Source organism: Mytilus trossulus, chromosome 7 (assembly GCF_036588685.1).
Source record: "Mytilus trossulus isolate FHL-02 chromosome 7, PNRI_Mtr1.1.1.hap1, whole genome shotgun sequence".
NCBI classification, from domain to species: Eukaryota; Metazoa; Mollusca; class Bivalvia; order Mytilida; family Mytilidae; genus Mytilus; species Mytilus trossulus.
This window is the reverse complement of record NC_086379.1, coordinates 390,348-405,574: the sequence shown is the minus strand read 5'-3', so window position 1 is coordinate 405,574 and position 15,227 is coordinate 390,348. Positions and strand designations below refer to the sequence as shown.

Here is a 15,227-nt window from a genome sequence, read left to right as displayed (position 1 = left end):
CAGGCGTTTACAAACTAAATATTCAAATGAGACATAATAATAAGACATAAAGCTTTATTTAGAGTCGGTATAAGCAAGCAATTACAAACATAAGCTCGGAAGAGCTTTTAAAAAGTAAAATCACAAAAATACTGAACTCAGAGGAAAATCAATTTGGAAAGTCCATAATCACATGGCAAAATCAAAAAACAAAACGCATCAAAAACGAATGGACAAGAACTGTCATATTCCTGACTTGGTACAGGCATTTTCAAATGTAGAAAATGGTGGATTAAACCTGGTTCTATAGCGCTAACCCTCTCACTTTAATAACAGTCTCATCAAATTCCGCTACATAACCGACATAACAACAAATAAAACAAAACATACATATCGAGTCATGCACACAACATTAAACATATAAAGCAAGAGTTCAATCAGTTTATAAACATGCAGCACAAAAGTTCTTTAAGCATCTTACAAGTTTAACACATACTGGTACATGCAATTATGAGATAAAAACACAAAAGCACATGTGAAATGTCTTCACAAATATTATTTTAAAAGATCTTTGTTGTTCTACAAAATGGCTTATATCCTATCTAATAACTGTGTAATGAGGTGTGCACATTTCGAAAGTAGTAGGTTAGATTTTTCATTTTGATAAAGACAATCACGTGTTGTATCAAATTTAATGTATGAAATTGGTTAAATCATGTTTAATATTACTCCTGCCAACTCGCCCCACTTAAAATGGAAAACGGTAATATTTTCCATAAGTGTGGCGATTTGGCATTACTACATTCATCCTGGTTAATAATATATTAATCTAGATATTTCGTTTTCCATAAGTGGGGCGAGTTGGCAGGAGTAATATTCACGGAATTTAAGTTATATACAACGGGATAACATCTTTTTCCATGAGTGGGGCAAGTTGGCATTACTACATTTATCCTGGTTAATAATATATTAATATAGATATTATCGTTTTCCATAAGTGGGCGAGTTGGCAGGAGTAATATTAACGGGATTAAACACATTTCACAAGTGGGGCGATTTTTAAAAAAGTGGGGCGAGTTGGTGATCCAGGTTGGGGCGGTTTTTTTTAAAGTGGGGCCAGTTGGTGAAAAAGTGGGGCGATTGTGTGTGGGGTGACTTGTCATGGATACTGTTCAACCTGTATCGTGAAAATAAGCCCGTTTACTCATATTTTATATAAACATGATATAAACTACATTTAGACAAATTAATCATATTGATGTCAGACGATGTCTTCCTGGTTTTAAGACTAAGATAAAATGTTAGAGTTGCTTCCCTTTTGTTGTCAAATATTTCCCACAAGTCATTGCAGGCCACGTCCGCAGCCGCCATAGAATTTGGTTTTGAACGTGGAACACGTACTTAGCAGCCAAAATGAATATTTTCAGACTATGTGGGGATATGTCCCATTTGGCTGCAATCATAATATTGTTATTGAAGATGTGGAAGACTCGTTCTGTCGCAGGTGAGTTCGTGCTCTCTTTGAAAAATCGTCTGTAAACCTTGTCAACCATACCGGCTTGTTGACTGTTGACTGTTTTCAATGACGTGGTCTTTGCAAAAACAAAGAAATAAATCATGGATCATTTCCCATTGCAAACAGTGAAAGAATAAATGCACTTTCCCTGTAGCATCAGTGTGTAATTCAAATAAAAAGATAACAAGAGAGATAGCTGTTGCATTGTTACGTGGCCAGATGTTTATGATTGATATTTAATCTGCATATTGACATCATTGCATGACTCGTATAAGCAGTGCTTTGTAACATTAATAATATGATTGTCGACAAAATTTTATATCAGACTGGTTTGCATTATTTTATATTTGCTTGAAAGAACCATCTGCATCATTGACCATCATCAGGGATTGATCGGACTGTCAACACCATAATAACATTTAAATTTATAATCATTCATCCATGAGATTTTAGAGCTGCATAAGTTTTGAAGGCTTATTCCAAAATATACTGAGAAACTGCTAACAACAAGATTGAAATAATTTTAATTGTAAAGAGATTCCTCATAATAATTTTTTTTTACCAAATATGGTGGTCCTGTACATTTTGCCAATAGGAATTCTTTACTAGTCTCACCTATTAGCAGCAAGACATTTATATTTTATAAAAAAAATGATGATTAAAGTTTGAATTTATATAAAAAATCACTTCATAAGACTGCAAAAATGTTACACTGGTCAATATGCATGATATGTTGCACCTGATAGACAGACACCATAAGGACAATTTTCAAAAGCTAAATCAAAAGGTTGTGTTTGTTTTCAAAGGTTCTAAGCAATAGAAATTCAAGCAATGACGAAACATTATTTTCAATATGATTTACAAACAATTTCGTAGTCCATAAGATTCTGAAAAGGCAAATTAAATACAGCTTGGTACAAAAGTTCAAGGGTTGGGGATTTTAACTACATGTAGGGTTGGTCTAGTAACTGGAACCACACATATATTTTATTTGGCCTTATGAATGAACTTCCCATTTTCCCTACCACTTCACAAGACTTCTTTTCTGACCCAGTGTAAAGCTGGATGGAACTGCATCCTAGTTGTAGCAAATAGAATTGTCAAAACAAACACTGACCAACACACCAAGAAGCTCTTACAAGTGGATTACACTTGTGCACGTCATACATGTTTATAATATACTAGAACACACCCGTGATATCAGGGGTTCGTGACTGAATTAAAGTATATAACTATGCGCAAGAATTATTTTTGTATTAGTATTGTCATCTGATAAAGTCATGCCGATTATAAGATAGTTATCACAATTTTCTCTGCTTTCAAATCTTTCTGTTTGAAACCGTCTAACTGGAACTTATCAATTATTGGTAATATTAATTATTTGGAAAACAAAAGATCCTGGGATGGAGTATTTTTTTAATCAACAGCATTGTCCTATATTAGTTATAAATAAAGTTGAATTCTTTGATTCACTGTTTTACGTCATGCCCGCTAACAAATTGAAAACTGTACATATACGCCTTATTTTTAGTATCCGTATTGTTATCTTATAAAGCCTTACTGATTAAAATACTACAATAGGTAAAATTTGACAATTTAGTAGTGTCAACCCTGTGATTATGACCCGTGCATATAGCATATCCTGACACCGTTTGGTGGTGCGCCTGTCATTTGCAGAACATACAGATAAGGTAATAGATAACAGATGAATATACTATTGGTATCGGTATCGGACTCGACCCGGAACTTCTTAATTATTGGCAATATTAATTACGTGGAAAACAAAAGGGCCTGGAGTGGTGTAATTTTTAATCTACACCTTTGTACTATATAAGTAATATGGACCATAATTTGCTATTGGGCTCCGTTTCCTATAACTATAGAAAAGTGATAAAATGTGAATTACTGTAAGAAAAGTTGCAACTACATCTAAAGATGCCATTATTTTTATCAACATACAAGTGTATGCTACACTTCCCTAGAAAAAAAATTAAAATATACGAATTTCAAAGATTCTACAACCGTATTTTTGTGTCGTTTCTCGCGTTATTTATTGCTTCCGAAGAGCATAACGCTGACTGATTTATAGATAATCGTCACCGGCAAATTCGTAACTTTTGCTTTCAAATAACAAAGAACATCGACCAATAAGAATAGTGAGAAGAAAATGCCGAGAACTATAAGTATTTATGTAGCAGATGTAAGAACAGTGGCGTGATTTTTGTGTCCGATTTCATAACACAATTTTTAGATGATGTAATCTGCTTTGTTGTAATAGAATTCTTAAAAACAATATGCAAATATGAACTCTCGCGAGATGTTCAAACAGGTAAATCCGAGATGATTTACATTCTTGTTTTGATCTTCGTAATAATTAAGTAAGAAAATTACGTTGCCGTTATGCGTTACATTTCACACGAAACAGAAGTCCAGTTATTTATTAAAATTGTTTTTGTCCTCAAGTTCTAACCATTTCCGGTCATACGTGAAACATGTGACTAACATGTGATCACGCCATTACGGCCGGATGTACGAAATACTAGGTCTAAACATTGTTTTTGTTTCCAACGGGATGTTAGCAAACATAATCTGTAGACTTGTTTCGTCTTGTTTAAAAGGGGAGATTGCGCCGGTGGTCTGTTATTTTTCCTATGTGCATAATGTTACATACGATCCTGTGTGAAAATAAATGCCCAATGACTTGACAAAATCGATTTCATATTTGACAGACGTTAGAACACACTTCGTTTCCCGATAATGACGTGAAGAGTCCTTGGAAAAATCAATCGAAATTACGTTTCTTATCATTGTACCAATGCTCGATTTAACTTCAGCAGTAAATATTACTGGATATTTTAGGTGAATAAATATAATTTAATAAAAAATACATGTTAATATACCGTTACACTTGGAATGTACAAAGTTGGAATCCTGTCACAGTTTTTAATTAATATTTTTTATTCATGTTCTGCAAACACTTATCAGAAACGCAATAAATTTGTCAAAGGAGAAGTAAACTTTTAGCATGCATGACTTGAAAGGAAGTACTTTATTGATTTTAGCCCACTAAAGTAGGTTAAAATGTGGAAACCCTGTAGATGGTGTACAGGTCACAAGTATCACATTGTGTCTATTTTAAAGATTTTAATTCCAAGTTAAAGGATTTTTCTTTACTGGATTTAAAGAATGTTACATTGCCAATGATTTGGAATAAATTGTATATATTGTTATTTGGATGGAGAGTTGTCTCATTGGCACTCACACCACATCTTCCTATATCTATTAACTGGAAAATCAAAATCAAATATAAATACATTTTTTTTGCTTAAACATCATGATTCAACGATTATGGTATCCTGTATCAATGGAGAAAATATGGAAAATTCTGAATAAATTGTACTAATAGTTTTCAAAACAAGCACATATTTAGGAGTTTTATAATACTGTTACATTTAAGATGGATTTTTAGAAAAAGTATACTGTTCAGATTATTTTAAGCAGATTTTGCAATAAAATAAAACTAAAATAATGCTTTCGGTTTCTTATGGTTTCCTGTCAGGTTTAAAAAAAACTTTAATATAACATTGAAAATAGATTTTAAATATTAACATGAAGCAAGTAACACTAGTAATGGTGTTTATTTATGCCTTTTGAATTATATTGTGCAAAATAAAGAAAATAAAGATTGGTTTCCTGTTTGGTTTCATGTCATGTAAACGGTGAATCAAAATGTATTATTTTTTTCTCGAAAAACTCAATTGTTCCATTCATACTATTCTAACACCAACACAACCCACTAAATAAAAGTTAAAATTTTAGAACTTATAAAAAAGGATACAAAAAGAAACCAAAGGCCGAATACCAAATTATGGTCCATATATAAAGTTGAATTCTTTGATTCGTCGTTTTTACGTGATGACGGCTGACAAATTGGACCTCGTAATTTTAGTATTATAGATACATGTAGTGAATTTATACTATATATATGACTCAGCATTTTTATTTCACTTTTCAATGACAGAATGTTGTTTTGTGTATTTTCTGTTATATTGAAATCAAATGCAACATCTAGTTTATGCTCTATTTTACCTTGAAATAAACTTAATGTTTTTTTTTCATTTCAGGTATTTCTGGTAAAAGTCAGATTTTGTTTGCCACAGTCTTCACAGCAAGATACTTGGATCTCTTCACATCTTTCATTTCTATCTATAACACTTGTATGAAGGTGTTTTTCATCGGAACAGTATATTTCACCATTTATTTGATTTACATGAAGTTCAAAGCTACCTATGACAGCAATCATGACTCCTTTCGTGTGGAGTTCCTTATTGTACCCGTTGGCGGTCTAGCTTTTCTTGTAAATCATGAGTTTGCCCCACTTGAGGTGAGTATGACTTTTCTCTAGAGTCTAGTAATATAACTTGCATATAATTGTATATACATGTGCAAATTTATATTAAAATAAAACCACATTGGATTGTTGCATTTACATGTATCATGTCCAGCAGCATATATTCATATACAGTAGGAAACTTATTAAGTTTGTAAGAAGGAATAAAGGGGAAATTCATTTTGTTTACATTTGTTTTTTACCTTTGATGTTTCTTAATGACATGCAATTAAATGTTTAGTGAAATTCCATTTTAGTTTTTGACAAGACCAAACTTTATCTGTGTCAGTCATGCTTCATTTAAAACGCAAAGGTGAAATTACACATATTTTTGAAAAATGTTTATTTAACAAAGTTTAATATGGGGAAAATAAGAAAATAACAATCAAATTACAATGTACATGTACCCATATCAAAGGTTTGTACAATTATATAAAAATTCCTCATCCTACAAAAGGTAAAAACTGTACTCTGACATTTGTCTTTTCATGTTGTGCAAGGTGTCGTTCTTTATAATTACATGTACATGTACCACCCTTTTCAAAAAATGAGAACCAAAAATGTACAATTTCCTGTCTTTTTTCCAGATTATATGGACATTTTCAATCTATTTGGAGTCAGTTGCCATCTTGCCTCAGCTATTTATGATCAGTAAAACTGGAGAGGCAGAAACTATTACCAGCCATTACTTGTTTGCCTTGGGATCATACCGTGCCCTGTATTTGTGTAACTGGATCTACAGATATTACGCTGAGGGATTCTTCGATCTTATTGCAGTGGTAGCTGGTGTAGTTCAGACAATATTGTATTGTGACTTCTTTTATCTTTATATTACAAAGGGTTTGTATTTTTTGTTATTTCATGTATTTAGTCATGTTAGTGGAGATTTGTTTAAATATGGGCACGATGGGTGTTACCATTTTTGTGGTTGCTACACATGAAAATGTTGTTTGACATTGTGTTTATTTAGCAAATGCTAATTAGTACATGTACAATTGTGGTGGAACTAAAGTAAATTCCAATGATTAAAATCTGATCTGATGTGCAGTCACTTCCTATTAGCTGCACAGTACTATGATTTTTGTTATACCCACTAAGCATGGAATTGTTTTGTTGCATATTACTCGGCTTCATTACGATATCAGACATTGAAATATTGTGTCAAATTGATTTTATGATTTTTTTTCTACAGTAACATGAAATTTACAGAGTTTGTTAATACGTATAGTTCCACTTCATAATCTGTGTTGCTTTACCATGTTCATAACAGGTGGTTTGTCAAATAACTAAATTAACATTTCTGCAGTTGTTTGTTAGTAGATAACAAATGGAAGTTTTCTGCATACTCACATGAAAATATTACAAAATGTTAACTTATTAAAATCTTTTGTAATGAAAGATGATCTCTAGTCTATTTTAGACTAAATTTGAAGTCCAGAAGATGAAAAAAGAGATATTTGTAGGACAGAAAGCTGTCTGGTTTGCACCTTTAATTCCTAAATTTCAATGAACTATTAAAAACTATTTTAGTTTTTTTTATAACCGATGCTCTCGGCCTTTTAAATATTTAATTCATGTGTCATTGATGAGTCTTTTGTCTGGTGTACAAAATGATTTTTTTTAATCTTAAATTTGCAGCCAACTTTTCTACATATGATTTACACCAAATCTCACAATTGTAGCTATATAGAGATCCAGTGAAAATTGGTTTGATTCAGGACTGTACTGAATCATCATTTCAGGGAAAAAATGGAAATTTTTGAAAGTCCAGTAAAAATAAATTATGGTTGTTATAAAAGATGAAAATCTTAATTCGCTAAGATTTATGAAGACTGACTTTCCATGCAAAGGGGATATATAAACTTCTGCAACAAAATAATTTTCTAAAAAAAAAATTGGATGTACACGTTACCAACATAATTGATACATGTGATATGGCCAAATCTGCTTTTTTCAGGAAAGGGCTCTCTGCTGTTTACAAATAATGAGATTGTTTTCAAGGAATCCCCTTTGCTGGAAGTTTAAACAGTCACACTTGTACGTAAATCACATCAAACATTTGTGTTTGTATTTTCATTGCATTTGGAACGCTTGTTTTTGTTCTGTCATTAGCATGGTGGTGGCTCACTAACCTCTCATTTTACCTTTGGTTTAGAGTGTAAAGAAGTTTATAATACAGAAAAAAAAATTGTGTTTCTGGTTATCAGACTGACCATTTTATAGTTCAACCCTGGCACAATTATTTAATTGTAGGTTAATAAAATTTTCTTTTAAATGCTGTTCATTTCAGACTTTTATTTTAACATTTAAGTGTAATGCCTGTATCAACTATAACTGTTATAAAGGAAATATATCTATATCAAGCATCCCTAACTTTTTTCAAAATATCAAAACCATTTTATTTTGGCCTAGTCCTGAAATCTTCAATTCTTTTATTTTAGTTTGCATAAATGTTTGTTTTGTTTTGTGTCTGTTGTCATTCATGTGCCATTTTCACCATTCTGTGATTCGACATGATTTTGGAAAGTATGTTTTAAGTTATAAGACTTAGGGAAAGCACTTTTTTTTAGTAAAAAGTAGTGCATTTCTGTAGGATTAAGATTGGTTAACATGCATGGTAAATGGTTTTATACAGAGCATGATGTTTGAGATATTGGTAATTGTTCATAAATGTAAATGAGCCTTTCCGTGCTTACTTTAAAATAGTGATTTTATGAAACAATTAACATTTTTATACCATTATATTAAAATAACAAGTGTATTATGTAGCTTCAATATATATATGTTTTAGTTTATAATAGAAACGTAAAATATCTATATTTTACTCCAACACAATCAGGTAAAAATACAGATTATGTGTCAATCCTTTACTTTCAAGATTCTGACAAAACTACATTCGACTTTCTGTTCAGGTAATTATTACAGAAGATTTGCAATGAAATTCCTGCCTACAAATTTTTGTAGGTGCCAAAGGCATACATATTATTAGGACAAAACCAGGAAGTGTGAAAGGTTCATAATTTATAAAATAGAACAGATTATTGTCATTGTCAGATCCATACAACTTGTAAACAACACATGGACACATGATCTGTATTTTAACTTGATACATAATTTTCCCTAAAGTATTATAAAGAGCTTGTTTAAGTTGAATTTATAATTGACTGGGGTCTTAAATGTGTTGTTCAAAGATATTTAACCTATTATTTGAATTTGGAGACTTCACACAATTTTACATTTGAAAGTTCAGAATATTAAGTATGTCAGTGTTCCTCAAAAGTATGTTCAAATATAACCATGGGATTAGAAATAACAATAGCAACTCACATCATGTAATCTTTTTAACATATTTAAAAAGGCATGGTTTGCTGTTAACAACACAGCATGATATTACGAAGTTATAAGATCCTATGCAAAACTGTTTTATGTAAGAATTTAATGAAGTTTGACTTAAAAATTCAAATAGAAATGTGCGCATATTTTTGTCTCTCCAATGACATTTCTCATCCAAAGTAACGTTAGCCCTAAGTGTAAATTTTTAACCAACAAACTACCATGTGAGGAAAGAAAAGCTAGTTTAAACATGTTTGATAGAGAGTTACTTCCCCTTCTTTATAGGCCTGTTTGCTTCATATAAACATTTGAATTGTTATATCCATACATGTGAACCTCTCGACTGGAGAAAAAAATCCTATGTATGAAATATTTTATGAATGAAAATTTAATCACTTCTCCATGAATTTAACTTGCCTATAAAGTTACCAATGATATGGAGAAACAGTCTTCAATACAAATCTATACTCAGAGAGAAGGTTATGGTGTGTTATTTATAAGCAGGCAACAACAATTATCTAAAACAAAACAAGAAACAATTTTTTTAATAATGTGATTTCATTCAAATTGAAGGGCTACAATGATACTATATACAAATTGCATTCTGATGGAAAGTTTAAGAAAAAACACTCTTCAAGACAATTTCTGCATCATACTGTTACATTTAGGACAAAAATTAGGTCGATAAAAAACCTCCTGATCTGAGGACTAATCTCCTGACCAAAATTTTTTCAATCTTCTGATCTGAGTTTCCCAGGTCATCACATGTATGCATATCAAAATTGAAGGTTTATTTAAGAAATAATTCATGGAAGCCATAGATTATTGGAAATTTACACATGGCCTGGGCCGTGATATTCGAATTTTATCCTGAGCGTTAGCGAGGGATAAAATCAACGAATATCACGGCCCAGGCCATGTGTAAATTTCCAATAATCTATGGCTTCCATGAATTATTTCGATTCTAATAGGACAAATACGATCATTAAAAAAACTGAAGCGAGGGTGGGTAAATCTGTGTGTATGGCTGTTCTTTTTTACTCCCTGTTAGATAAAGCTCAACTTTTTAATAGATCCATAGCTTGCACGGATTATTTCGTGAACAACCGCTGAAAAAAAATATGTTTCATTCTCAAAACCAACAATTGTCATGTTGATTTATATGTTTTTTCCCGTGAGCTACCGTCAAATCCAAAGTTGACATTTCGTAACCAATGAGCCGCCATGTTGACTTGCTGAAATCAGTACATATGCGAATAATGCAATAGAATAGAAAATCAAACATAACCTACCTTGATAATCAATTTTAATACAATTGTAACCGACATATCAATAGTTAACGTAACAGAAAACGTTCAACTCTAGAGTTTTCATTTGTATGACGTCATGTTTTGAAATGACTTCAATGGGCCAAAAACATTAATAGACTTTCGCGGAATTTTATTTAATTTTTATTTTGTTGGTTTCTCCGAGCTCTTATGCATTACTTCTTTTTATTGTGCATCCGAATAAGAATAAAAGTGATTTTGTCTTTTCTGAATTGCAATTTTTAAAACAATTAAATCGACAAAGGGTTTGCAAATAGGTTTCAATACATGTGGATTTACGTGGGAAGTATATTGTAACAGCCATTATTATGTACACCACGGAGTCTGCGCTAAGTATAGATATATCGAGAATTTTATCACAGTGTTGTTTACAAAGCGAAAGAAGCACGTCATATTAGCATAGATATTTAACAACAAACAATTCACAACAACACATCATAACATTTTTCTGTTACACTTCTAACCTTGGTCATCTGTAAAAGTGTTTCAGAAAGATGTTTTCCTCTTTTTACTACATGTATGTATATGTGCACAAAGTTCTTAATTGTTGTCAGATTTTTTTGTATAAATTTCAATGTAAGCCTTGCAAGTCAGGAGCCTCTGGCCTTTGTTAGTCTTGTATGATTTTAAATTTTAGTTTCTTGTGTATAATTCGGAGTTTAGTATGACGTCCATTATCACTGTACTATTATGCATATTTTTAGGGGCCAGCTGAAGGACACCTACGGGTGCGGGAATTCTCGCTACATTGAAGACCCATTGGTTGCCTTCGGCTGTTATCTGCTCTATGGTTGGGTGGTTGTCTCTTTGACATATTCACCATTTCCTTTCTCAATTTTATATGGAGTTGTTGAAACATTTGCTAATAATTCTATATGTACATGATGTACAATGATCTTTCTTTCTATTTCAGTGATGAAAGGCAAGAAGATATCTTTACCAGCCTAAATCTTAGATACTGACTGAAGTCATGGACCATTATGATAATTCTGACTTTTTTATTTTGGGAAGTTAGGAACCATTTCTAATATTTTGCATGCGTGAGAAAGTGAGCGATTACTGGTGCTTTTTTTTTGGTTGTCAATGAACAGTTGGTGAACACCAGATGTATGGATAAAGAAGATTACAGTGCCAATTTGTTTGTTGTACAGATTAAACCAGGGTTTACAGATAGCAATTCTACTCGTAGAGATCTAAGATACTAGACAATAGGAATCATGGAATTTATTTTAAAAATTTGTAATTAATTAATTTTAATTATGATGGCTTGTTGGCTTTACTGACTGTTTCATTTATTTTTTTCCACAAGACTTCAATTAGTAATCTGAAGAAAAGCCTGCATCTTTCATCCTTCTTCAAGACTTCAATTCAATATGAAATAAATTGTACAACTATCTTTTGTATTTGATATGTTTTTCATGATTAAATGTAACCTAGCAATTGCATTGCTGTTACTGTCAATATAGATAAACATTTAACAATCGTCTAGGCCTCAATAAGTCAATTTGCTGTTTAAGAAAGGGCATAACTTTAGAGATACATGTATGTAGAATAAGTCTATATTCATGAAATGAATTAAAATTGCAAACAAACTTTATTTATGATAATGAATATAAAATGTAGCAAATGGCATCGTGTACATTGAGTTTAAATACATTGTTGAAAGTTCGTCATCTAGTTTCATGTTGAGATATTATTATATTTTTTAAAGAATGAGGTACAATGTGTTCTCCAATAATTTTTGTGTTTTTATGATATCTTAATTAGATGCAAATCAGTGATTCTTGAGGCTTTATAGATTTTCCATCAGTCAAAAATAGACCAAAAAGGTTTCTGTCTCATTTTATACCTTACAAACTTATACTTTTTTAAAACCACACGCTTAAGATGTGTTCCTAACACATGAAAGAATGTGATTTGATCTGATTACAAATATTCGAAGATATATTAAGACTACTTGTATAATTTGAAATAACAATTACTATTGTACAACTGGTTTTGAAATATGGAAAAGTTTATGATGGCAAAATAGTTTTATTTAAGTTAATCTTTTATACATGTATTCTATGATTATTGCATGTATTAATATTTGGAAATTTTTATTGCTTTGAATATATTGAATGTAGAACTAAAAAACTTGGTAACACAATATACAAATATATGATAGTACATTTTGAATAGTATTTTGAAATTAACATAGAGTTATTCATTATGAAAGATTGTTATAAATGTATGTTTTGATATAGAATGTTAAAGAATATAAGTTTTTGTTAATGTTTGTTGGTATAGTGTTGAAACTATATATTCCTTTTATCTTTTCAACTTTCCTGATTTTGATACATATGGATGTAAACAGTTAAAAAATACCATTGAAATTTTATAATTTGTTTTATGAATGAAATATCTTGGTGACTTATGCTCATAGTAAGAAATTAGATGTCTTATAGAACAAACTACGGTAATGTTAATATATTGTATGAGCAGCTTGAGTTTTACTGTAAAACCCAATTGCAAAAGTGCATTAAAACAATATGATACCAAAATTCAATTGTATATTTAAACATGGTGTACCACTATTTTTATGAAATCCATTTTAATATTTAAAGTTTCTTTCAAAAAAAAATTTATATGATAAAGATATTGTTGAAATATATATTAATTGAAGAATGAACATTAGAAAATCCAAATTGTATTCTATGTTTGTTATGTGTTTATAACCATTGCAGTTAATTGCTAAAGGGTTATTATGAAAAGGAAGATTTTGTTTGAATGAACCCTTGGATATCTCTATTTCCTGAATTTCCCATATGTATGCCAATGGTGTAATGTGATTTTTTTTCATTGACAAATATCAGTATTTCATTAACATGGATCAAAACCTATGGATTTAGGGAGTAATTGTATTGTATGCAAAACCTTAAAATTAGTTTGGTAACCTAGCTATTTATGTTAGATTTTATGATTGAGTATGTTTACCCATGTAGGCCCTCAATTATAACAAGTGGACAAACTTTAACCCATATTTCAGAATATTATTAAGTCAAATCCAATGAAACAGATTGAATTAGAATTGATATGTTTTACACAGTGACCATCTAATCTTGTAATTTCAGTAGTTACTTTAAAAAGAGTATATGAGGTTGTCTGCTTTAATCTTCCATCAGATGTTTGATTTTAAAATAATGTCTTGCCTTATTCAAATGGTTAATCTGTAGATGTTTTTTTTTGTTTGTTTGTTAATTAATCACGTCTTCAATTTCTTCAGATCTTGTCTTTCCTGTTTACTTTTATACACCATTAAACCTGTCCAACCAACCACCCCTGTAGACTGGACAGATAAAGTTATTCCCAATGCTTAGAATAGTGTGATATCTTAAACTATCAGAAAGTAATGACACCTTGCTATTGATTCATATTGAACATGCTTTAAAATATGTAAATACTTTAATAAACACTTTTTTTGAGAAAATGAATAGAATTCTTATTAAAACTTTTGAAAGAAGGTTCAAGGACATAGGTACTTTAAAAAAAAGCTTTTCATTGGTTAACACTTTTTCCTTATTGCCTGAGTCTATTTTCATCATATACAGACTTATTATTTCTTCTGTCTTCTCAGAAACAATCTTAAATTTTGGCATTAAAAGTAGAAATATGTATTATATTGCCATGTGTCGTTACAAAAAGTGCTATTAACTACAAGTGGAGAGAATGACAACTTTTTATCGTGTTTCAAGTGCAATTGTATGAAAGAGAATGAAGTCATTATAAAGTTTGTGTAAATAGCATTGTAATGTATTAATATGTGAATAAAATATCACAAGTTTTAATTTTCTTCAAACTTTATTATTTGTACTGCTTTTTGTTGGAAAAAGATATTTCCTCATTTGAATTTGTCTAATAGCTGACTTGTTGATTAGGTTGAAGGCAATAAAATTGCTAGTATTTGCCTGTATCTAGTAATTTTGTCTCGTTAAAAGTTGTTTCATTGACGATCATGCCACATCTTAATGTTTTTGTCTGGCCTTCATGGAGTCAAAAAGCAAGACATTGGTATGCTGTTTCTGGCGGTGGCATCAACAATTGTATTAGGTTTGTTTATGGTGAAACACTTGTGGTATGTCAATGATAATTGGTATGTAGTTGTATTAGCTTTGCCACAAGTTATTTCCACAGAGATTATTTGGCCCTGTCCCCTCAGTCATGGTCTATTTACTTTGAAATGTTTGCTTTGTTTACATGTATTAGCTTGTGATTATGTCAGTTTATGGGCTTTGCTCATTGTTGAAGGTCGTACGGTGACCTATAGTTAATGTCTGTGTCATTTTGGTCTTTTGTGGATAGTTATCTCATTGACAATCATACCACATCTTTTTTATATTCATCGGACAAATTTTACGGTTCAGTGAGACAACTCCCTACTTCAGATCAAATTACAGAAGTTGATTACAGGTCAACGTATAGCCTTCAACAAAAAGCAAATTTCATAACTCTATATTATAGCTCAGAGGGCCAATTGAGCTTGTCGTTATCCATCATAATTTACTTTTACAAAAATCTTCCCTTCTGAAACAACACTGCCAAAAACCAAACTTGGCCACAATTATCATTTAAGTATGTAACTTAAAAAATGAGGATGATAATCCTGCTAGCACTCCAAGAATGCAGACATGGCTAAAAATAG

At 31.1% G+C, this 15,227-nt stretch overlaps 1 protein-coding gene across 2 annotated transcripts; it reads left to right on the top strand.

The window, feature by feature from the left end:
- The first annotated feature begins 1,295 nt into the window (after positions 1–1,295).
- LOC134724453 (ER lumen protein-retaining receptor 2) lies at positions 1,296–14,373 on the top strand. 2 transcript variants are annotated; one of them, XM_063587468.1, is made up of 5 exons: positions 1,296–1,483; positions 5,620–5,879; positions 6,473–6,725; positions 7,843–7,922; positions 11,460–14,373. In XM_063587468.1, exons 1-4 carry the CDS (start codon positions 1,393–1,395, stop codon positions 7,908–7,910), a joined length of 672 nt encoding a protein of 223 aa, XP_063443538.1. In that variant the 5' UTR covers positions 1,296–1,392; the 3' UTR covers positions 7,911–7,922; positions 11,460–14,373. The 2 variants fall into 2 exon arrangements, with proteins under 2 accessions (XP_063443538.1, XP_063443539.1); XM_063587469.1 differs by lacking the exon at positions 7,843–7,922.
- Positions 14,374–15,227: the final 854 nt, after the last annotated feature.